Source organism: Dendrobates tinctorius, unplaced genomic scaffold (assembly GCF_039654945.1).
Source record: "Dendrobates tinctorius isolate UK_male_01 unplaced genomic scaffold, ASM3965494v1 ptg000090l, whole genome shotgun sequence".
NCBI classification, from domain to species: Eukaryota; Metazoa; Chordata; class Amphibia; order Anura; family Dendrobatidae; genus Dendrobates; species Dendrobates tinctorius.
Window position 1 is genome coordinate 2,704,507 of NW_027361758.1, and position 25,080 is coordinate 2,729,586.

Below are 25,080 nucleotides of genomic sequence, written 5' to 3' on the forward strand. Positions count from 1 at the left end.
CCTGAAACCATTCATGTGTGGGGTTGCTTCTCAGCCAAGGGAATGGGCTCTCTCTCAGTCTTGCCTAAAAACACAGCCATGAATAAAGAATGGTACCAGAATGTCCTCCAAGAGCAACTTCTCCCAACCGTCCAAGAGCAGTTTGGCGATCAACAAAGCCTTTTTCAACATGATGGAGCACCTTGCCATAAAGCAAAGGTGATAACTAAATGGCTCAGGGAACAAAACAGAGATTTTGGGACCATGGCCTGGAAACTCCCCAGATCTTAATCCCATTGAGAACTTGTGGTCAATCATCAAGAGACAGGTGGACAAACAAAAACCTTCAAATTCAGACAAAATAAAAGCATTGATTTTGCAAGAATGGACTGCTATCAGTCAGGATTTGATCCAGAAGTTGATTGAGAGCATGCCAGGGAGAATTGCTGAGGTCCTGAAGAAGAAGGGTCAACACTGCAAATATTGACTTGCTGCATTAACTCATTCTGTCAATATAACCTTTTGTTACTCATAATATGATTGCAATTATATTTCTGTATGTGATAAAAACATCTGACAAACACACATAAAAACCAGAGGCCAGCAGATCATGTGAAAATATAATATTTGTGTCATTCTCAAAACTTTTGGCCATGACTGTACAGATATATTATTGCATTATTTTTACTTGTCATGCACATATATATGCATTTTAATGATATTCCACCTTATGGGTTCTTAGGCCTTTATGTATTAAGATCATTGTACATTATTATCTATCTATATACATAAAATGCTATTATATGTATCACTGCACTTTATTTTTTTATGCTGCTATTGTTTGTTGGTGTGTTACCATTTTTTTGGGGTAAAACACTATTTTATACTTTGGCATTCTATATTGGTTTTTCTATATATAAATTACTATGTAATATATATTTCTTGCACAATAGCACTTTCTATGCTGTTATTATTTGCCTGTGTCCTACAACTCTATCTGGTAGTGTGCTGTGCATATTTGCAGTTTTAACTATGTTATGCAAGCAACAGAATCTTTATTAGGTTCACATGTTGTGGTCTGTTGCATTTCCTCCATTAGCCTTCCTGGGTGGTAAGTAGTGCGCATGAGCGGCCTGGTGTGTCGGCTGGTTGCGCGGCAACGGTGTCTCATGTGACGCCGCTTAACGCGCTGCTTCCTGGTTCACGCCGACTGCGCATGCGCCGTCATATCTTCCACTCCGGGCACGATGGACTATAAATAACCCATCGCTGAGTCTCCGCCATCCCCCTGACGAAGGAGAGATCCGAAACGTGCATCGGGGCATGTTATCTAGGCATGTTATCTAGGCACACGGCTTCACCTCCCTTGTCCTGGCATTGCAGGTATTTCACATTCCATATTATCACCGCTGGCAGCCTCATTAGCAGGATCACCTTTCAGTTTCTATGTGCACATATGTTCCTGTAGTGTTCTGCTAATTACACCAACAGCTCTTTTTTTTAGCAACTTTGCACAGTCACTGGCATTGCAGGTATATTATTACCGCTGGCAGCCTCATGAGCAGGATTTTCTTTTTAGTTCACATATGTTCTTGTGTTTTTCTGTTAATTATACCAAGTTTTTTATCAGCAACTCTGCACAGCCACTACTTCTTAAGATCGTTGTATCTTTTTGCGCTATATTATTTGCACTTATATTTGTTTCTATTAATATATTGATTACAGAATGCTCAGCACTATATGCACTTTCTTTTGCGGCTAAACCATTGGTGTTCATATTTATATATTTACCTGCTACAGGCTTGGGTGGTATAGGCATTTTTTAGTATTTGAATCTACTATATATGTATACATATGATTCTATTCATCTAATATATTAATGCGGTTTTTTGATTGCCTATTATGTATAAATGTACCAATAAGATATTTTTATTGTTGTGCTATTTTGATTAATAAAGGCTATTTTTTTTAGAAAATTATCTGATTATATATTTTTTATTCACTACTATTCCATCTTGGTTCACGGTTGGCCCTGTTCAGGCTCTCTCTCACCATCTTTTGTCAGTTGTTCTATACATTTCAGTAGGCCAACAATTTGTATTTTAAAATCCTTTTTTAAGCTGGTGTTATAAAGTATTCTAATTTACTGAGATAATGACTTCTGGATTTCGTTGGCTGTAAGCCAAAATCCTCAACATTAACAGAAATAAGCACTTGAAATAGATCATGGTTTGTAATGACTATACTGTAATATATGAACTTCACTTTTTTATTGAACTGAGAAATTAACTTTTTGATGATATTCTTCAAATTTTGTGAGAACCACTTGCATATACCTTACATAATTGTTTTATAAACATCAGTTGGACTATCAGGAAGCCCTTTTGGTAGCTGGCTTCCTTTTTCTAAGGGGTCTATTTGGAGTGGCAGCTGAAACGGGCTGACTATTAAAGCCATCATGAATTGGATCCCTTTTCTTTTTTCCTTCCTTGCAGACCCTTCTCTTCATAGTTATGACTACATAGTTCAGTGGTATAGATATCAATCACATACCTATTACCAAGGGTGCTCTCAACTTCCCCTTTATTGCATGGTGTTGAATTAAAGAGGTTGTCCACTACCATGAACCAGTTATTAGTTTTGCCATAAATGGTCAAGGATAATGCTCCTAAAGATTCTCAACCTTTTTCTGTCAAGTTTCATACCTCGTTGCTTCGCTTCCTGTGTCCTTGCACCAGCTCTGTTGTCATAGCATCACTTCCGCTTCATAGTCCTCGGTTCCCTTCTTACTACATTTCCCATCATTCCTTGTGGTGGGCTGCTAGCCAGGGAGAACGGACCTGCAACTCTGCTTAAGGCTATGTGCCCACGTAGCGATTTTTTTCCTGAGCAGAAATGCATGCCGTTGCCAGGGACATCGCATGCTCTTTTTGACGCGATTGTCAAGCGTTTTTGCTAATTGATGGTACGCGAGATCGCGGGCGATTCCGCAAAATTAATTTACATGCTGCGTTTTTACCGCTAAGCGATTCCACAGCGGTAAAAACGCGCCATTGGCACAACCTGTGCGTTTTCTATTACAAATGCATGGAACGCTTATTTTAAGCGTATCCACGGCAGAATCGCGCGGCAGCGGAAACGCTTAAAAATCGCTACGTGGGCACACAAGCCTAAACCCCTCTCACTCTAAAGGCCCCTTTACATTTAGCGATGCACCAGCGATCCCGACAACGATACGACCCGGTCAGGATCACTGGTGCATCGCTAAATGATCACTAGTGAGCTGCCAAACAGGCAGATCTCACAGCGATGCAGCGGACGATACTTACCTTTCAGATGCGGCGATCCTGATGTCCTCCCGCCTGCCTCCACACGTCTCTCGTCGGCGCCAGCAGGAAGCGCCCGACGAGAAATGGAGCCGGCCGATCTCGCGCGATCAGCGATGGACAGCGTGGGAGCCGGTCGGAGGTAAGTATCACACATAGCGATATCGCTATAACGTCACAAAATCGGTGACGTTATAACGATATCGCTATGTGTAAAACCCCCTTTAGTGTCACACAGGCCCAGCACAGTCTCCTGTACAGGACACTGCAGAGAATAGAAGCAATGCACAAAGCACCATCACACTAGCTCTGACAATTAAGATTATCCCCTACTACCCCTCACTGACGGATGATTGATCCATTCTATGGGGAGACATCCAAGTGTAAAGAATCTCTGCATTATTGGTGTAATGAAGACAACTGCCTAAAAGGCAATGCCATACCCAAAGACAACTGCTTAAAAGCAGCAAACTGGAGTAAAAGTTGGTATGCATGCAACATGTTCACACTGTCCATTAACCAGACAAAACAAAATGAGCCAAACCGCTAAATTTCCTATTATTGGTACCAATTTAAATCAGAATGCTGTTTTTAAGCATTTTTGTTTGGTGTATGGCAGGGGAACCTTATCTCTGCCAGGGGCCCCTTGGATATTTATACCAACATTCGGGGGCCGCACAAATCACGAGCTAACTCCGCCCTCATTGTAAGCCCTGACGATGACAGGTGTCAGGACAGTGTCCTTCACTGTACGCGCCTCAGCGTCCAGTAGTGAATACTGCGTGTATGTGCTCACAGAGCAAGAAGAAATGAATGAGCCGGCGACAGCTCACAGATTCTTTGCATGTGTTATACTTGTCATTTTCAAACTACTTATGGTGTGTATAGAACCAGAATTTATCTCCACCACCAGTACTGTCAACATTGCATTTGGAGTTATTATAGCGCCACTTATTCCATGGCGCTTTACATTGTGAGGAGGGGTATACATAACAAATACAGTAATCTTAAACGACACAAGTCACGACTGGTACAGGAGGAGAGAGGACCCTGCCCGCGAGGGCTCACAATCTACAAGTTCTTTGATTGGGCCGCTGGTGTATTATACATATACAAGATCTGAACATAGTCACATTATAAAAAGGAAATAGAACAGGGTGTACATAACTTAGGGCCCCGTCTCAGATAGCAATCTCACTAGCGAGATCGCTGCTGAGTCACAAGTTTTGTGATAACAGCGATCTCACCAGCGAGATCGCTGTGTGACAGCGATCAGCCCCTCTGCCGGTATCACTGATCGCTGCAAGAAACCTCTGGACATTTCTTTCGCCGCTGATCTCCCGCTGGCCAGCACGCATCGCTGCTTGTGACAGGCGGAAGACCAGTGATCAGCTGGTAACTAATGTACACATCGGGTATCCAAAGGACGCGCATCCCTTAGATACCCGATGTGTACGTTAGTTACCAGCTCCCTGCATCAGCGCGCTGGTAACTAACGAACACAGCAACGCCGCGTGCTCGGCGTCACTGTGCTGATCGCTGGTGAAGCTGTCTGTGTGACAGCTCACCAGCGATCACATAGCGACTTACCAGCGATCCTGACACGTTGATATCGTTGTCGGGATCGCTGGTAAGTCGCTATATGCGACTCCAGCTTTACACCAGAGTGTACATGGATATACACCCTGCTGTACACAGTAAAACCTACAGACAGGAGAGACGGGGTCTGCAGGGACAGCTGGCAGCATTCACAGAAACAAAATGAGCTTGCCCAAATGCAGCCCACCCACCCATCAGTGTCCAGAGCTGGGAAAAGAGGAGGAATCTGATGTGACATCACAGGAGGCAGGAGATTCAGCTCAGGTTACAGCAGGATCTGACAAAGGTATTTAGTGAAGCGCTTATCTAAGGGAGTACGCTCACAAGGACATCTAAAGTAGCAGCCAACCCTTTCAGTAGTAGGCGGTGTTGGGCGATCACAATTTTTGATATGCCATCTACCAAGACCACCATTGGGTTTTTTCACCTCCATCCTTCAATAATTGTTTTCGGTTTAATGTTAGATTCTGTTCACAGCAACATTTGGCTCCCTATTGTGAGAAAGTAAAACAGAGGATGAAAGATCGTTCTACTTCTAACTTAGTGGTGAAAGTAAAAAGAAATAACAGATGGCCATATTTGTTTTTACCACATCTTTCTATAAAATCCAGGAAAATATTTATAGAAATACTACTGTGCACAGAGGCAAAATGATGAATAGAGAAGCATTTAGTCACCCGAGTTGTTTGTGTACACTGGATGCTTCACAATGATAAAACCAAGAACACACAGAGCAGGATTATGCAAGAAGGAGGGCGTCAGCACAGACTGGTAATTCAAGCTTCCAGCAGATATTCCTGCCAGCCCTGAGCTTAGCTGGAAGTCACAAATACATAGGACAGGGAAGACAGTCATGTCATACATGCCCCCAGTTTGAAAAACCCATCTTATAAGAGAACTGTGATTCTCTCTCACATACCGATCTTCTACATGACAGAGAAACAAGTATTTGGGAACTATGATACATGAGATACATAAATCCCTCAATTGGTGCCTCAGAGGAAATGAATGTCACCCATGATTTTCAATTTTCAGAGTCAGGCTTCATTCGGGGGATGTAAAGCAGCCTAATGTCCTAACGACGGCGTTGGTTTAATGACTATCATGCTGATGCTGGCAGCTCAGGTCACTAGATCTACCACATGGCATTGCAGTTACGACATGTGTGCTAAAATGGAACATTACAGGCATCTGGATGAGGCTTCGTAGCCATCTGTCCATTATGTTTTGAACCCACACAGGTCTGCAAATCAATAATATATCCACAAATTAAAAAGGTGGAACCCTCCTTTAACAATGTTTAGATTATCTCTCAAAATCTGAACATGCCATCCAAGAACAGACACAATCTACTTTACATGCAAAGTCTGATCCTCAGAACTAGATGTTCCTGACCAAACCTACATATACCACTGCAGAATACTTTGGCTTCATTTAATAAAAAGCTAATAACTAATTTGATTTTTAATTAAGAAAAAGCCATAACAGAACAAGCTCTAAAGATTTCAGGTATCTGTGCACAAGTATGTTTCCAGGAGCCTTACCATTGGTAAAGAATTCAAACAGAAAGCATGTTTAAAAAAAAAAAAGTTCAGACATTATCTCCTATAGTAGGGTGGAAAAAGAATAAAATAAAGCACCCAGACGACATCTGAGAAAGAGGGGTGGGGAGGAGAATCAGTCCATGTCTCACACCGATGCGTGAACGTAGCCCAAGAATAAGAAAAAAAAAAATGTCTGCATAAAGCCTTAGTCACTCCAAAAATTCTTATATTGCAATGCAGAGAATTCTTTGCGATATCGACAGTACAACAGAACACTGTCTGCCCATCAATAATATTCTCCAATTAATGGAGCTAAATAATAACACCCCAGCTACGTATGAAGAATGGGGATGTAGAAAATGCTTTCCGGTTCTACCGGTCTGTAGCTTTCATCACATGTGCAGTATAATGTGACATGTCACCTGCAGTGACCCCTGATCCTGCCATGCACTCCTCTTCATATACACAAAGCAGGCTACAAAATGACTCATAACATCTTGTACTCACCAATCCAGAGCAAGTTAAACCCCCCCCACCAAAAAAAGAAACTGAAAACGGTCTGAGCTTTGGCTGCCACAGATACTTTAGCCAAATTTTAAGAACAGAGGTAGTACTCTCCCATATACTCATAGGTTGCCAATTAATTTTTTAATCTTTCTCAACATTGCATTCAGCGTCAGGGAATATTCCAGACGATGCTTGGCGATATCATTACCAGGGTCCTCGCTAAGTAAAGGGAGCTCCTGGAGATAAGACGGCACAAATTGCCTCTCGCCTAGCGAAAACTGCAATAGCCGAGACATCAACATGGCAATCACATAGAACCGATGCCACTAAAAGGCGATCTCAAATTATGTCCCCGCAGATGGCAGGTACCACGTTTTCTAAACCCCAGAAGAAAAAAAAAAAAAAAAAACCCTACTTAAACATCCTGTTATGCTACAAAAACTTACCGTAAGCGGTTTTGGACTAAAGAGGAATATGACATAATATGACAGTGACTTTTCTGTGTGGCCTAGGAAATAAAAAAAAATCCACAAAAAAAAAAAAAAAGTGGACTTTACCGGAACATATACAAGATGAGTGCTGTAAGGGTTAATGTCCACAACTGTAAAGTCCACCGCCTGATGACTGATATAACCTGTGATTATAGCCTCCCTGAAACAAGTGTCCTTGTCACATTGATCCCCATGATGGCCTTGGTGATCCATTTTTAGCGCTATAAACCTGAAGTGAACTTAAAAGGGGTTTCCCAGAATTGCTTAGAGAATGGAGCCGTCATTGACTTATCTGAATTTAAGCTCTGCTACACATCAGCGACCACAGTGGATACATATCTGCCCTTTACATGGTGACTGGATGATGGATCCGGCGTGTACACAAGCAATGCTTCCCTGCTTCAGGGGCCAAGGTTTTCTAGTGAAATTTGTAAATTAGAGCTTCATCTTGAAGAATCTTTTACAAACTAAAAAGACCATTCTAATGGTATAATATTTCTAGTAAATTGTTGTGCTTTGTTTGCCTATCACATAGGTGGTGGCATAGTCTAAGTGTTGTACAGCCTTTCGGAGCAGTAAGCAGCCTAGTATGGGCACCACAGCTACCTCTAACCTTCCAGTGCCTCATACACCCTGGTATAAGGTGCGGGTTCGTGCCATCCACCGTGCTACATCATTTTGGACCTATTAATAAGAAAAATGAAGATGGATTGTTTCATTCCTGTAATGTAAATGAACAGAGAAAAACCAGAGGGGTTAATGAGCCACCTGCAGCCATTCAACATATGATCTTTCCAGCAAGCACAATGCTTGCTTTCCATTTTGAGCAGCGCGGCCTAGGACTGACTCAGCAGTCACATTACATGCACCACGAGCTCACTGCGGCAATAACCCAGCACAGAATCTAATCCTGACCATAGACGTGAGACATTTATCTGCAGATCATCGGATTTCAGATGTATCTGGAGTTAATTTTAGGTTTATGGCCACGAAGACATCAGATTCCAAGCAGATCTCACCAATAGTCTGGGGATAAATAGCTCTGATTAATGTACAGTTACACAAGGCTGCTCAGAACATGGATTGCTACATTGTAACACTACAAATGGATCAACTGGTATGGAAGCAGATGCTGCCAGATTGAGGGAGATGGAACCATAGCCCAGAAGTTATGGATGACACTGAATCTATAGGTGAAGCATCCATTACCAAGGGATTGTATATAGCCAGAGCCATCCCAATATGCAGCTATATGGGGCTCATTCTTCAGCCTAGGTGACTACGTCAGGGGCCAATTCCTTCTTTCCTACCGAAGGACAAAAGCTTGTACTTACCTGAAAAAGCAAGGAAATTGTCCTTATGTGTTACACCGGCTGTATCTGTCCTGTTTTACAAGATTTCCACTTGCCGAAAAAAGGAAAAATAAAACAAGAAAAGTTGAAAACTGTGAAGAATTTCATCTTAAAAGCTATATTCAGGCTGTACATGTCAGATACACTAGATGGAATGGTTAGATACGAGAAGTCACATGTAAGTCCTGGATTTTATTGTTAGCCATGTAGAAACATACAGCAGCTATAGAAATAGATGGAACTAAGGCACAAAAAGGCTACAAATATTTACTCAAAATGCTTTTTACACTGCCAAAAACAAGGATGACCTTACCAGTAAGAGGAATATAAAGCCTAGTGTTCACAAATGAGCTCAAATCGAGGAAAAAAATATACAAATTGCTAATTTATTGTTCATCAGCAATCAGCAGAGACAGCTGGCAGTGCAGGTCTCCAATGTAAAAAGCAGGAAGGCAATGCTTTACTTTAGGGTGTGCCATGACCAAGATGGCTTCCATGTCACAGGGAGGTAATCCAGACCTGCTGGGATATTTATACATTTAGTCTTCCTTCTTCACACAGAGTCCTGAGACACAGAGGACACACATAGAAACAGTCCTGAGAGGCGCTGCGGGGACCCCAGAGTGTGCACACAGAGCTGCCGCCATGTCACTCCCTGCCAGCATAATGGCCGCCGCTCTGCTGGCCTCTCCTCGCTGGTCTGGAGGAGGACGGAGCGCGGGGCGCTGTAATCACTCACAGGCGGCGCGGAGCAGCGCGCTGATTGGCTGCAGTCTCGGGAGAGCCAGCCCATGACGTCATCGTGGCGGGGGCGACACCCTGAACTCCCCCCTCCTCCTCGAACAGTGCGCTGGCCCGCCTCAATATGTGACAGGACGAAGCGGGAGACGCGTCCACACGGCGTCGTTGTTGTTCCAGGAGCGCACACACAAAATGGAAGCCGCTCAGCGCACTCTGTGTGTAACTAGAACATGGAGTGCAGACATTACCCACCGCCAGTGACACAAATACTGGAGTCTCCCCTCCCCCCTGAGAGGAGACATAACCCCGACCAGGTCCATCTTGTCTGGCGACTGTTTGGAAGCGCCATGTAAATATGTCGCGCAGATTCCACTTACGGTTCTCCCTGATGCATACTAGTAATTCTACCTCATAATGAGCAATAAATAGCAAAAAATGTCACTGTACATATAGTATATGAGAAATACGTGAGTGTCCCGATAAAATGTACTGGGCTGTCACACACACAAGCCGGTAACGCTACACTCGGTCCCGGTCCTGACTGGAGTATACAGGGGAATGTGGCGAAAGTGCGGGCGGGAAGAGCAGGCTGCTCCAGCGCTACAGGCCGGGCACAGAGAAGGGAGGCGGAGGATAGGGAGGCCGCGGTGCATTGTGGGCTGCCCCAGAGCGAGCTGAGGCTGCTCACACACACAATATGTGTTGGCTCGCCAAAAAGGAGCAGGCAGGGTGCCCTCCGCAGCACGCCATGTAACCGGGGACGGGGCTGTGAAGCGGCTGGGCCTTTCCTGCGGGGCGAGGAGACGACCCTGTGCGCAGGGGAGCAGGGTTTCGGGGTGTGGGGAAGGCGGGCAGGCATGTCTTTCAAGGAGGCCAAGCCTGGGGAGAGAAGCAGGAATCCCGAAGACCATGGCAGAAAGCAGAGCACAAGTGAGCATGGAGCCTTGTTTTCTTTGCAGCCCGGGTACGGCTGGCGGTGCCATGTCTGCCAGAGCCCCGCTCATGTCTTCTTGTCTCTGGCTTGCAGGCTGGATGAACGGCATGGAGGCGGGCAACCAAGCCGGCACCTCTGGCGACAAGAAGAGCCACCACTGGAAGAGTTACAAGCTGATCATTGACCCTGCCCTGAGGAAGGGGCAGCACAAACTCTACCGCTACGATGGACTGTACTTCAGCATGCCTGTACGTGGTGCCAGCCCATCTGTCAGAGCCCTGGTGGCCGGTGCATGTGATGGAGGCGGCCTCTGGGGTGCCCGGCCGTGGGGGCTGCTGCCCAGCTTCATAAACTTCTTGGCTTTTGTGTTTGCAGAATCCTGGGGTTCCCCCAGTGGATTGTGTGAGAGATCCCCGGATCGGAAGAATATGGACCAAAAATAAGGAGGTCGATTTACCTGTGCCCAAGCTGAAGGTATTTACTAAGCAGTTATTGGCATTATGGTGACTCTTCCTGCAATCACACAGGTGGTAAGTGATCACAGGCATGAACTGGTCTGCAGATGTCATACAGAGAGACCCCCGCCTGCAGGACACACAGTGCAATATATTGTGTAGCCAGCCTGCAGGGCACACCGGGACATATATTATGTAGCAAGCCTGCAGGGCACACCATGCCATATATTGTGTATACCCAGCCTGTAGGGCACACCGTGCCATATATTGTGTAGCCAGCCTGCAGGGCACACCATGCCATATATTGTGTATACCCAGCCTGCAGGGCACACTGTGCCATATATATAGTCCTTCTGCAGGGCACACCATGCCATATATTGTGTATACCCAGCCTGTAGGGCACATCGTGCCATATATTGTGTAGCAAGCCTGCAGGGCACACTGTGCCATATATTATATATAGTCCTTCTGCAGGGCATACCATGCCATATATTGTGTAGCCAGCCTGCAGGGCATACCATGCCATATATTGTGTATACCCAGCCTGCAGGGCACACCATGCCATATATTGTGTATACCCAGCCTGTAGGGCACACCGTGCCATATATTGTGTAGCCAGCCTGCAGGGCACACCATGCCATATATTGTGTATACCCAGCCTGTAGGGCACACCGTGCCATATATTGTGTAGCCAGCCTGCAGGGCACACCATGCCATATATTGTGTATACCCAGCCTGCAGGGCACACCGTGCCATATATTGTGTAGCCAGCCTGCAGGGCACACCATGCCATATATTGTGTATACCCAGCCTGCAGGGCACACTGTGCCATATATATAGTCCTTCTGCAGGGCACACCATGCCATATATTGTGTATACCCAGCCTGTAGGGCACATCGTGCCATATATTGTGTAGCAAGCCTGCAGGGCACACTGTGCCATATATTATATATAGTCCTTCTGCAGGGCATACCATGCCATATATTGTGTAGCCAGCCTGCAGGGCATACCATGCCATATATTGTGTATACCCAGCCTGCAGGGCACACCATGCCATATATTGTGTATACCCAGCCTGTAGGGCACACCGTGCCATATATTGTGTAGCCAGCCTGCAGGGCACACCATGCCATATATTGTGTATACCCAGCCTGCAGGGCACACCATGCCATATATTGTGTATACCCAGCCTGCAGGGCACACCATGCCATATATTGTGTATACCCAGCCTGTAGGGCACATCGTGCCATATATTGTGTAGCAAGCCTGCAGGGCACACTGTGCCATATATTATATATAGTCCTTCTGCAGGGCATACCATGCCATATATTGTGTATACCCAGCCTGTAGGGCACACCGTGCCATATATTGTGTAGCCAGCCTGCAGGGCACACCATGCCATATATTGTTTATACCCAGCCTGCAGGGCACACCATGCCATATATTGTTTATACCCAGCCTGCAGGGCACACCATGCCATATATTGTGTATACCCAGCCTGTAGGGCACACCATGCCATATATTGTGTATACCCAGCCTGTAGGGCACACCATGCCATATATTGTGTATACCCAGCCTGTAGGGCACACCGTGCCATATATTGTGTAGCCAGCCTGCAGGGCACACCGTGCCATATATTGTGTAGCCAGCCTGCAGGGCACACAGTGCCATACATTGTGTAGCCAGCCTGCAGGGCACACAGTGCCATATATTGTGTAGCCAGCCTGCAGGGCACACAGTGCCATATATTGTGTAGCCAGCCTGCAGGGCACACAGTGCCATATATTGTGTAGCCAGCCTGCAGGGCACACAGTGCCATATATTGTGTAGCCAGCCTGCAGGGCACACAGTGCCATATATTGTGTAGCCAGCCTGCAGGGCACACCGTGCCATATATTGTGTAGCCAGCCTGCAGGGCACACAGTGCCATATATTGTGTAGCCAGCCTGCAGGGCACGCTGTGCCATATATTATATGTAGTCCGCCTGCAGGGCACACCGTGCCATATATTGTGTAGACCCAGCCTGTAGGGCACACCGTGCCATATATTGTGTGTCCCGCCTGCAGGGCACACTGTGCCATATATTACATGTAGTCCGTCTGCAGGGCACACCATGCCATATATTATGTATACCCAGCCTGTAGGGCACACCGTGCCATATATTGTGTAGCCAGCCTGCAGGGCACACCATGCTATATATTGTGTGTTCCCTATACTGATGCTCATGCTGCTGTAGTGTATGTAGCCAGGATGCCGGTCTGGTGCACATGCTTCCATGTGTTACATTGTATATACTGAGGGGGGAGTTGCCATTTGCAGGCTGAGTGCTCTGACGGATCCCTGCGATCATCCCTTTCACCACCTGGAGCCAGTGCAGCGGTGATCCTCTCTGATCTGTCGTTTCTTCCCTTCAGATCGACGAGTTTTATGTCGGCCCCGTGCCCCCTAAACAAGTGACTTTTGCAAAGCTAAATGACAATATACGGGAGAACTTTCTCGGCGACATGTGCAAGAAGTACGGAGAGGTGGAGGAGGTAGAGATCTTGTACAACCCCAAGAACAAGAAGCACCTGGGCATTGCCAAAGTCATATTTGCCACCGTGAAAGGCGCCCGGGATGCGGTGAAGCATCTGCATAATAACACCGTGATGGGCAACGTCATCCACGTGGAGCTGGACACGAAAGGTGAGTGATTCCCGGCAGGAGGCCGCCGCTCCTAGCCCTCTGGCAGTTGTGTCCCTGCGCATCACGTGTGCCAGTGTTGTCAGTTGCTAGGAGATGCAGAGTCGGCTGTCAGCACGCAGCACTTTCTGTTACAAGTTTTACTCCATCGCGGTGCACTGCTCCAGAGAGAGCTCACTGCTCGGTGCCCGGGTCTCTGTGGGCAGACGTGGGACAGGCTGCAGATGGTGACAGTGCAGGGAGTGATTACAGGAGTAGGCATAGTAATACCTGCAGGCCTCTGCTGTATGATAGTGCAATCCAGCATAGTATGGCCATAGTGTCCTCACCTGACAGCTAATATACGGTCATGTACAATACTCTGCATAGTATGGCTGTAGTAAGGACAGCAGGCATTTGTTGCTCAGGGTTCAGCTTATTAAGGCTATAGTAGAAATACTTGAAACATACTATACTGTGATATGTGATAATGAGCATAATATGGTTATAGTAATAACACCTGACACTAGTATACTGTGTTTAAAGCAGAATGATAAAGTGGTCCTCTACTGTTAGACTCACACTGAGCAACTTTATAGCCTACTGCTCAGTTTTCTGGTAGTACATGTTAATATTTGATTCATTGTTATGCATTTTTGCCTTAAGTGAATGGGAAACATTTGTACATTCATGACAGCCCATTTTGCAACCTTCCATATACAGAGATCAGATTTGGAAGACCCACTTTCATTGTCTAGTGTATTATTGTTTCATGGTTTCCATGGCTTAGTTACTATTAAGTGTTTTTCTGCATCTGATGTTATTTACCTTGAAAAGACACCTAGTTGCATCATAGGCTACTGCTAGTGGCTACTGGTCTTATGCCCCAGTTGTTTGTCTTCATGTATTGTGATTGTCATACCGCAGTGTAAAGTCATACAGAATATGTTGTCAGAGCTGATATGTGGCCTCTGTTGTCACACTACCTTTTTATTATGCCGCTTTTTTTTTTTTTTTTTTGTGGAAACCAACCCATACACTACAGATTCATATGCTTCTACAAGTCTGTGTATCCATGTTATATCCACATTACAGACACTTAGACATGGGCACAAATCTCCTGTTTGTATGAGGTCTAATTATGTAAGCAAATAACATAGAGACAGATGTTAGTGTGCACAGAGCCCAATGCTACAGTTTGACTTTTTCTAGGATACATTGTATAATCTTATTTTCCATGGTTCCTGAGCAGAATATATTTGAGGTGGAATTATGGTGCGTAAATTGCTTTGTCATTTAACCCTTTCCATCCTCGTAGTCTACATTTATTGTAATTGGTGATCACGTTTAGCATAACATGAATGTTGTACATGACTAGGTTATAAGTTTGTCCCAGGGTCCAGTTTTTTAAAATGTAATGTATATTGCCTACTTTTCTTGTAGCTGTTTTGCTATATCACTTCTACACCTAATATACAGTATTGTCTAGTGTATAAAATTATTAGATATATGCTTGCATCCATACATTTTCATTGATTTATTAATATTAAGTTTATTTCTGTTCATTATGACAGGTAGTTATTATGAGTAGTTTTTGTTTGTACTCATTGCTTCTGATTGAAAGACATTAGTAGATGAGTGCAGAGAGTGTAGCTGTCATTTGCTTCTGTATGCCCTGGGAACTACTGTGCTCTGTCGGGCGATAGCAAAGGCCTCTTTAGGCTGCCTACAAACAGAACTTGCTTATAACAAATGTTTGAAATAAGAAAAATATGTTTGTTTCTTGTCCAAACAAAGAAATTTTAGCCAATAGAAAGTTGTCTAGTGATGATGTCGTAGGGAGTAAGGATCCAAATCAAATTGCCTTGTACTAGAACGTAGTATAATCCACTCCAAGTGCATAATAAGCTGTGAATGTGCTGTCATATATTTATACATGCTTTATCATTTCTTTAGTGCCTCAGTATTTTATTTTTTTTAACTTTTAAAGGGAACATATCATGAAAATACAGTCCCATTTGTAGGCATCATGTTATAGAGCAGGAGGAGCCAAGTAGATTGCTATAAAGTTTTGTGATTTGTGAAAAAAGATTCAATGTTGTTTTAGTCACTTAATCCTCTGCTCTTTGTGGGATTTTTGGAGCGATAGTTGTCAGTCACTGATAGGACCGCCTGCTGGACTACAAAACCCCTCCCCCCGCTCTATAATAGGATACCTGAGGTTAAGAATGCATTTTCATGCTGACAGGTTCCCTTTAAACGTGTAAGTTAACAGAAAATTATGCCAAATATTTTTTTTTCGTTCTGGTTTGTCAACAGATTGCCTCATCGCGTCTCCTATTCGGCTTGCAGAGGCAATATATAAAACTTTTTAGATATGGTATTTCATGTATTAGGTAGTATGTTTAGCTTATCTAGATCCCAGTAGTCGTTTAATACATAACTGCAGATTTTTTTTCCAACAGCTAACAGCAGTCGATCTGTCTGTTTGAGTTGTGCAAAAGTGTGCAAATAGCTTCAAGTTATTTGGCACGACGATATGAAGACAACAATGAGCTGGCTTTAATGCTTTGTACACGCAGACCTCATTACTGATTTTATAATTGCTCTGTTTTCTGTAAATTGATAGTATTTGGCTGCCATTTATGATAAAGTTGGCCATACACATGAAATATTTGTCAGAAGATCTCATTTTTTTTAAGTTCCCTTTACATATTAGATAAGTTGGCTGACTTCACCTACTTCTGTGAGATTGGCCAACAATCTAACGTGTATGGAGTCTTCACTACTAGTCTTCACCACTAGTTTTCACCAGCGCGTCTGGAGAGAGAAGGATCTGCTAAAATTTCAGTGTCCATTATTCGACACCAGTATAAGCCTCGCCAGAGGATTCTGGTAGCAGCTCTCTCATAGAGAACACAGGAATACACTGCCAAGTGTTCATGTGTATGCGGGAATCAGTAGAGAGAGCTCTCAGCCAAACAGATCATTTTTGTTTGGGTATAGACATGCAGAAATAGAAAATGACATATCAATACTTGCCTTCAACAGGGCCTGTGCTGCCACAGGTGATACCTTGACCATGATGGTTGTAACTGCAGCAACCAATAAGGCCTGTTTCACACTTCAGTTGTTTGACGTCCGTTGCAAACCGCCAAAGTGTGAAAAAACGGATCCATTTCCATTTTGCAACAAACTGATACAACCGGATCCGTTTCTTGGTCGGATCCACTGTAACCTCTAAGTGCATGAAATTTAAAGGAACAGACTCCTGGAAAAGGAGAGAGAGAGTGAGTTTAAAATAGCGGTCCGCCGCTGGGAAAAAAGTTATTGTCTGTACTCCAGCCGGCGGACGCTAAAATTCTAACGGATCCTATCAAAAAACGGATGCAACGGACGACCATCAGTCAAAATCTGCCGCTAATGCAAGTCTATGGGGGAAAAAACGGATCCGCCAAAAAAAGGCGGATTTTGACTGATGTCAAATAACGGAAGTGTGAAACAGGCCTAGCCGGCTCTAAGCAGTAAGCTGCAGTGTCATTTCAACTAGTGCTGCAGATCTAAAACACTTAGTATGTCCATTTATGCTGTGGATATCGCCTCTAGATTTTAATAGAAAAAAGTGAATTAAGTGCATGCAGCTTGGGAAACATGAGTGCTTGATTGTGGAAATCAGGCTTAAAACAATTCAGTTAGGCGTTTAGTCAAGTATTCATTTCAGATTTCACAAAAGCTGACTAAGGCTATGTGCACACGGTGCGTATTCTGTTCTTGCATTTTCTGTGCAGAATTCACGAAATCCGCAGGTCAAATGACCTGCATTTTTCCTGCGGATTTCTTCCTGTTTTCTTGCGGTTTTCCACTGCGGTTTTCCCCCTGCGGATTTGGAGAATGGAGCAGGTGGAAAACCGCACAAAAGGAGTCACATGCACTTTTTTTAAGGCCATGTGCACACGATGCAGATTTACAGCGGCTCCGCATTGTGATGTATAGTAGCATGTTAATCGAAAAAAAAAAAAAAAACCCCGCTGTGCAGACGCAGCGGATTTTTCCGCGCGGTTTTCTTGTGGTTCAAAATATGCAACATGTCACTTCTTTTTTGTGCGGTTTTCCACCTGCTCCGTTCTCCAAATCCACAGGGGAAAACCGCACAAAAACCGCAAAAAAACAGGAAGAAATCCGCAGGAAAAATGCAGGTCACTTGACCTGCGAATTTCTTCAATTCTGCGCGGAAAAATCCGCAGGGCAAAAAAGTACGTCAGCACTTAGCCTAAATCCGCAGCAATTCCGCACTGATTTCTCTGCACAGCTTTTTTCTTTTTTTTCTCCATTGAATTACATCGCACTGTAAATCACAGTGCGGATCTGCAACGTTTCTGCGCGGAAAAATCCGCTGCGGATCCGCAGGAAATCTGCATCGTGTGCACATAGCCTTAGTCATGTGATGCATCTGATCTTGAACCATTTCATGTTTGAAATGTCCCACGTTGCCTCTTTTCTCTTGTGCTGGAATACCATTATTGCAATATACAGTGCCTAAAAACAATAGATACTATCAAGGTGTAGTGATAAAGGGATATGCCTTTTATGTCATTGCCGGTCATCCAGTAATCTGTAGGGAATCCTGTGTTCAGTGTCCATACAGTGTTACCTCTGGTAAAATGAAGTAATATACTGTTGTACTACACATAATATACTAGAACGCTGTCCATGATAAAGCTCGGGTGTTGGGTCTCCAGAGCGAGAAATGCTCTTTGTAACCTTTCATGGTCTGGGTTAATAGACGAGGGTCCTAAACAGAAACTGTACACCCCCATTTTTCCCTTCACCCATGACAGCACCACATGAGAGAGGGATCCGCCCCGCCAGGACAGGAACCTACTGAAACATAAGGGGCGGCACCTCTCCCCCGCTTCAGTTGGGTTCCTGTCCTGGAAAGGAATCCCTCTGACAGCGGCGGTGCCTGTCAGGATGAAAAGACCCAGGGCCGTCCCGGCGTGTGAAGATGCAGGGCTGGCTCACCTGCAACGCTGGCCGTCAGCAGCTGGTAGCGCAGTCCCCGGGGTTTTCCTTGTACGGGCCCCGGGTTCGTGCGGGCACGGTCCGATGTCCTCCCTTCGGAGGTTCCTCGCTGTGCCGCCCTCCCCCTGCGCGCGCTCCCGTTCCTTCCCCTGCATGCAGGGCAAGCCGGGGGCGGAGACCGGCGTCTGACGTGGGGCGCGTGACGTCATCTGGACGCGACGGTCATGGCGCCGGGCGCGACGCCGGCCAGGAGAAGCGGCTGGCGGTCGCGGGGGGGAGGGGTAATGAGGGGCTCACTCACCACATAAAGGAAGGAGCAGAAGCGGCTGCAGGGGTGACAATGGCGTCTCAGGAGGATCGCTGACCGTTCCCGTTGTCCCTGCCCCCATCGCAAGCTTCTGGTCGCAACAGCCGCTCGAGCGGCAAAAGCAGCAGCCGTCCGAGTCACCGATCGAGGGATTCCTCGAGATCAAGAGAGCGCAGGGCGCACGCTCCTTCGCAGCCCCAGAACCCGGTATTCGTCTTTCCTGGGTGGTGAGTGATCTCCGTGAAAGTTAGACAATAATAGGCCTTCCTATGTCTTGTTTTTTCTCTTTTAGGGAGGCAAAAAAGCTATAAGCAAAAAGAAAAATAGAGAATGTGCCATATGCAACAGCCCTTTAGCAAAAGACTACCAAAAGGACTTATGTGTCAGCTGTATCCAGCGGACTATGGCTGAAGAGGTGCCGAGCCTGGCAACAGACCTCAGATCGATAATAAAATCTGAGGTGCAGGGCTCACTTAAAAAATTATTAAAAAAGAAGCGTAAGAGTAGGAGAGCCTCCCCGAGTTCCTCGTCAGGCTCCTCCTCTTCGGAGTATCATGTTGAGCACGGGTCATCTTCATCCTCAGACAGTGATACGGGGGGCAGACCTTGCTTTCCCGTAGAAGATACGGACGCTCTCCTCAAAGCCATCAGGTCCACTATGGGCCTGCAAGAGGAGAAGGTAGAGAGATCACTGGAGGATGTAATGTTTGGCGGCCTGCAAGAAAGGAAGAAGCGTACCTTTCCGGTCAATGACAAGGTTCAGGCCCTAATCGAAAGAGAATGGAAGAAACCGGAGAAGTCAGGTAGCCTTCCCTCCTCTTCAAAGCGAAGATACCCCTTTGAGGCTAAGGACACAGACGTCTGGGACAAGGTCCCAAAGATTGACGCAGCAGTGTCTAGATCTTCCAAGAAGTCGGCCCTGCCCCTGGAGGACTCAGGGGTTTTGAGAGATCCCCTGGATAAAAAAGCGGACTCATACCTAAGGCACACTTGGGAGGCAGCGGCAGGGGGTCTGAAACCGGCAATAGCCGGCACCTGCACAGCCCGATCACTAATGGTCTGGTTGCAACAACTTGAAGAAAAATTAGCCTCCAAGGTACCAAGAGAGAAAATATTAGGAGAAATGTACTTGCTACACGGAGCTGCCGCTTTCTTGGCTGACACCTCCGCCGACTCAATGAGGTTAACGGCAAGAGCAGTGGGGCTATCGAACGCCGCAAGACGGGCGTTATGGCTCAAAGGCTGCCCTGGGGACATTCAATCTAAAGCGAGGTTATGCTCGTTACTATGTGATGGACAGTTCCTGTTTGGGAAAAACCTGGATGACATCCTGGAGAAGGCCGGTGATAAAAAAGAAGGGCTTCCCCAGATTCATGGGTGATCAGAGGAGACCGCCCTTTCGGAGGGGAAAGTTCAATCGGGGCCGTCCCCCGGGAGAGCGGAAAAGGTGGGACGACAACAGGAAAAAAGAACCAGGGTTCATGTTTGGGGGAACTACCTCAACCGCCAAAAAATCCCCGCAATGACGTCAGCCCTCCGGTGGGGGGAGGGTTGAAGCTCTTTTCTCAAGAATGGGAGAAAATATCGGCCAACAATTGGATTCTGAGCATTATAAAGAATGGCCTAAAAATCCCTTTCTTCCAGCATCCGAGAGCTTCATTTGTGGTAACCCCCGTCAGAAAGGAACCAGGAGAGCAATCAGCCATAGAAATGGAAATTTTAGGACTGTTGGAGAAACAAGTTCTAATAGAGGTCCCAAAAGATCAAGAGAGAAGGGGGTTCTATTCTCCCCTCTTCCTAATAAAAAAACCAGACCTTTCCTTCAAAACAATAATAAATCTCAGGCGCCTCAATCAATGGATCATAAACCAAACATTCAAAATGGAATCGGTGACTTCGGCCATAAGGCTGTTACACCACAACTGCTTCATGGCCGTAATAGATTTGAAGGACGCCTATTACCACATCCCAATGCACCAAGAATACCAGAAATACCTGAGGGTAGCCCTATACATCCAGGGCAACCTCAGGCACTTTCAATTTACAGCTCTTCCGTTTGGCATCTCCATAGCGCCAAGGATTTTTACGAAAGTAATAGCGGGAATGACAGCTTTCCTTCGAATCCACAATGTGATTATGGTGCCTTACTTGGACGATTTTTTGGTCATTGGCAATTCAGAACATCACTGTGCACATCAAGTAGAGAAAATAACAGAAACCCTGCAAAGACTGGGTTGGATGATAAACTTAAAGAAATCAAAACTTCAACCCCTAAAGAAACAAACATTTCTAGGTTTCGTCTTGGACTCCGACCGTCAAGTTTGTCTCTTGCCAGAGAAAAATCTAGAGAAGGTGAGAGAAATGACCCTTACGGCAATACAGCATCCTCACATGACCCTAAGAAGGGCAATGTCCCTGTTGGGCACGCTAACAGCCTGTATTCCTGCGGTCAACTGGGCAGTTTCATACCCGTCAACTGCAGGCGGAAATCTTGTCAGCCCAGAAACGATTGAAAGGGCGTTTAGAAGGGAAGCTGGAACTTTCCGAAAAGGGGAAAAACTCTCTCACTTGGTGGCTAGACGGCACAAATTTAGCAGGAGGAACTTTGTGGCACAGGCCCTTGTCCGATGTAATATTGACGGACGCAAGCTCCTCGGGATGGGGGGCACACCTGAGAGAACAAATAGCCCAAGGGTCCTGGGGTCACCTAGAGCAGAAGGCTTCCTCCAACTTAAGAGAGTTAAGAGCGGTGAACAGAGCCTTAGAGGCATTCATTCCCATGTTACAGGGTCAAAACGTCCGAATTATGTCAGACAACAGGGTGGCAGTGGCGTATGTCAACCACCAGGGAGGGATAAGGTCAAACTCCCTAATGGACGAAGCCAGAAGAATCTTTCTCAAAGCAGAACAACATCTAACCTCCCTGACGGCCCTACACATCAGAGGGACAGAAAATGTTCAAGCCGACTTTCTAAGCCGCAACAAGTTAAAAGAGGGAGAGTGGGCCTTAAATCGTGTAATATTCCAGAGGATAGTACAGTTATGGGGGCAGCCAGTGATCGACCTCTTTGCCACCAAAAACAACCGGCAAGTGAGGAGGTTCTGCTCGTTAAACCCAGGGGAAAACCCGTGGGCAGTAGACGCTCTGCAAATCCCGTGGCTGTTCAAACTGAGCTATGCCTTTCCCCCAGTAGCGTTAATCCCGGCAGTGGTAAAAAAGATAAGAGACGAGCAAGCCAGAGTAATCCTCATAGCCCCGTTCTGGCCAAAAAGACCGTGGTTTTCACTACTAAGAATGATGTCTCTCTCGGACCCGTGGGTACTGCCAGAAATCCCAGATTTATTGGCTCAGGGGCCGATATTCCACAAACATGTCAAGGGGTTCCATCTGACGGCGTGGAATTTGAGAGGGCGCTTTTGAGAGATAAAGGGTTTTCCCCGGGGTTGGTGACTACTCTAATGAAAAGTAGGAAACCAATAACGACCAACATATATGGCAGGACGTGGAAGAAATTTCTACAATTCCTGGGAAAACCGTTAGGTCAAGAGCCCCCAATCGAGTCCATCTTGGAGTTCCTGCAGGCAGGCCTGCAGCTAGGCCTGGCGGTTAATACCCTCAAGGTACAGGTTTCAGCGCTGGGTGCGTTATACAATTGCAATATAGCGGCAAACAGATGGGTAGCCAGGTTCATAAAATCTTGCCACAGATCTAGGCCAGTTTCCCTACCAAAAATAGCTCCATGGGATCTAAATCTGGTACTGGAAGCCCTTACGAAGGAGCCGTTTGAACCCATACAGCAGATTTCAACTAAAAATCTCACCCTAAAAACCATCATTTTGGTAGCTCTAACGTCGGCACGTAGAGTTAGTGACTTGCAGGCCCTCTCGGTCAACCCACCATATACCCAGATATACCAGGATAGGGTGGTTATGAGAACAGACCCTGCTTACTTGCCGAAAGTAGTAACTAACTTTCACCGAAACCAAGAAATTGTCCTCCCTTCCTTCTGCGAGAATCCGAAAAACCCAGGGGAGGAGAAATTTCATAGCCTAGACGTTAAAAGAACCCTAGTAGAGTATATGTCTATAACCAGCCAGTGGAGGAGGTCCCAGTCCCTATTCGTAGCCTTCCAGGGTGCTAGGAAAGGTTATGGAGTGTCAAAGGGGACTATTGCCCGATGGATTAGGGAGGCCATTAGTGTAGCCTATTCAGCTAGTGGCGTCCCGGTTCCTGACGGCATCAAGGCTCATTCCATCAGAGCTGTGGCGACCTCCTGGGCTGAGAAAGCAGAGGTATCAATAGAGCAAATTTGTAAGGCCGCTACTTGGGCCTCACCCTCAACCTTCTTTAGACACTATAGACTAAATCTATCCTCCTCTGCTGACTTGACCTTTGGTAGAAGGGTGCTGCAAGCGGTGGTCCCTCCCTAAGGTGTTCGAAGTCTCCAGAATCTCTCATGTGGTGCTGTCATGGGTGAATGGAAAACCACCATGGTTACTTACCGGTAGCCGGTTTTTCCGGAACCCATGACAGCACCCGTATATTTCCCCCCCTTTTCACCGTTTGGGTGTGCACAATAGTCGGGTGTATTTGTGTGATGTGGTGTTGGATAAATATGTAACTAACCGGGAAGTCCTCTCAAATGCTCTGTAATCCAACTGAAGCGGGGGAGAGGTGCCGCCCCTCATGTTTCAGTAGGTTCCTGTCCTGGCGGGGCGGATCCCTCTCTCATGTGGTGCTGTCATGGGTTCCAGAAAAACCGGCTACCGGTAAGTAACCATGGTGGTTTCTCTTTTATTGCAAGCTATTTGCCTAGTAAACTAGACAAACCCTAATGGGGTTCAATGAAACAGTATATTGTTAGTTCATATTCTCGTTTTATGTAATCTGTCTGCATCTAGACAGCAAATGCAAGTAGTACACATTCCTGATTTGTGGATTTGGTCAATCTATAAAAAAAAAAAAAAAAAAAAGGTAGTTGTGGTTCCTGGGATATTCGCAAAGGGATGCATCCCAGGTTGTATTTACATGCTGAATTCTTTGTAATGTTAAGGCAGATAACGCTGTACATTCCTGCGATTTTCCCCCCCCCGCGGAAAAACTAGCGTTTTGCAAGCGTAATTAGCTTGCAGAATTCTAGCGTTTTCCAAGCGATCTGTAGAATCGCTTGGAGAACTGATTAACAGGTTGGTCACACTCGTCAAACATACTACTACTACAAACATGCAGCATCAGTAGTAAAAGATAGGATGTAAAAAATAATTAAAAAAATTAAAAAATATTGTTGTTCTTACCTTCCGGCGTCCCGCGCAGCCTTCCTGCCTCTCTCCACGCTCCCGATCCCAGTAATCCTTTGCGCGAATGTCCGCGAGACGTCGCGCTCCCGCGAGATCGCGATGTCATCGCGGTCATTCTCGCAAAGGATTACTGGGACCGGGAGCGTGGAGAGAGGCGGGAAGGTAAGAATATCAATATTTTTCATTTTAATTTTGTGTTTTACAGGGATATGGTACCCACAGCCCGGAGGACAGTCTCCTCTCCTCCGGGTCGTGGGTACCATCTCCGCAAATGTTCTGCTTACTTTCCGCATGTGGCTGTGCACACCATGCGAAAAGTAAGCAGAACAATGCATTCCTATGGGTGTGGGATCGCCGCGATTCCGCTAAATTAATGAGCATGCTGCGTTTTTTACCTCGAAGCGATTCCGCTGCGGAAAAAACCGCAGCATTAGCACAGCATTGCGGAATCCCATAGGAATGAATGGGATGCTTATTTTTCTCGTTTTCGCTGCAAAATCGCGCATTTAAAACCACCGCGAAAACGCGGAAAAACCGCGACGTGTGAACGTAGCCTAATGCTAAATAGTCAATTTGATGTTTTCAGATTTCTGTATCGCAGTAATAAACCTGTTCCTCTCAATTTGATTACTAGACCACCAGTAGAAAGCCGGTATAACATCTGGAATTATGTGCTGGGTTCTGTGCTTGTTCTCTCAGTAATATATTTTCCCTTTCTGCAGGGGAGACCCGTATGCGGTTCTATGAACTGTTAGTAAATGGTCTCTACACACCTCAGACTCTTCCGGTCGGAACTGACTTGGATGCTTCACCAAACGCGAATGAAACGCCACAGGTGAGCAGCATATTAAGAGCTCATAATT

General features: G+C 45.7%; 1 protein-coding gene and 1 long non-coding RNA gene across 4 annotated transcripts in view; one reads left to right on the forward strand and one right to left on the reverse strand.

Annotated features, from left to right (window-relative positions):
- LOC141098328 (uncharacterized) overlaps positions 1–9,812 on the reverse strand; it is a 62,521-nt gene extending 52,709 nt beyond the window's left edge. For both annotated transcript variants that reach the window (XR_012234212.1, XR_012234211.1), the window contains exons 1-2: positions 9,112–9,812; positions 8,781–8,849 (exon numbers count right to left, since the gene is read on the reverse strand). This is a non-coding gene — a long non-coding RNA (uncharacterized lncRNA). The remainder of the gene's footprint in view (positions 1–8,780; positions 8,850–9,111) is intronic.
- Positions 9,813–10,249: 437 nt separating this feature from the next.
- SETD1B (SET domain containing 1B, histone lysine methyltransferase) overlaps positions 10,250–25,080 on the forward strand; it is a 68,505-nt gene continuing 53,674 nt past the window's right edge. For both annotated transcript variants that reach the window (XM_073585992.1, XM_073585993.1), the window contains exons 1-5: positions 10,250–10,469; positions 10,567–10,721; positions 10,849–10,947; positions 13,344–13,614; positions 24,940–25,052. In XM_073585992.1, coding sequence (XP_073442093.1) covers positions 10,397–10,469; positions 10,567–10,721; positions 10,849–10,947; positions 13,344–13,614; positions 24,940–25,052 — 711 coding nt within the window. In that variant the 5' untranslated portion in view covers positions 10,250–10,396. The remainder of the gene's footprint in view (positions 10,470–10,566; positions 10,722–10,848; positions 10,948–13,343; positions 13,615–24,939; positions 25,053–25,080) is intronic.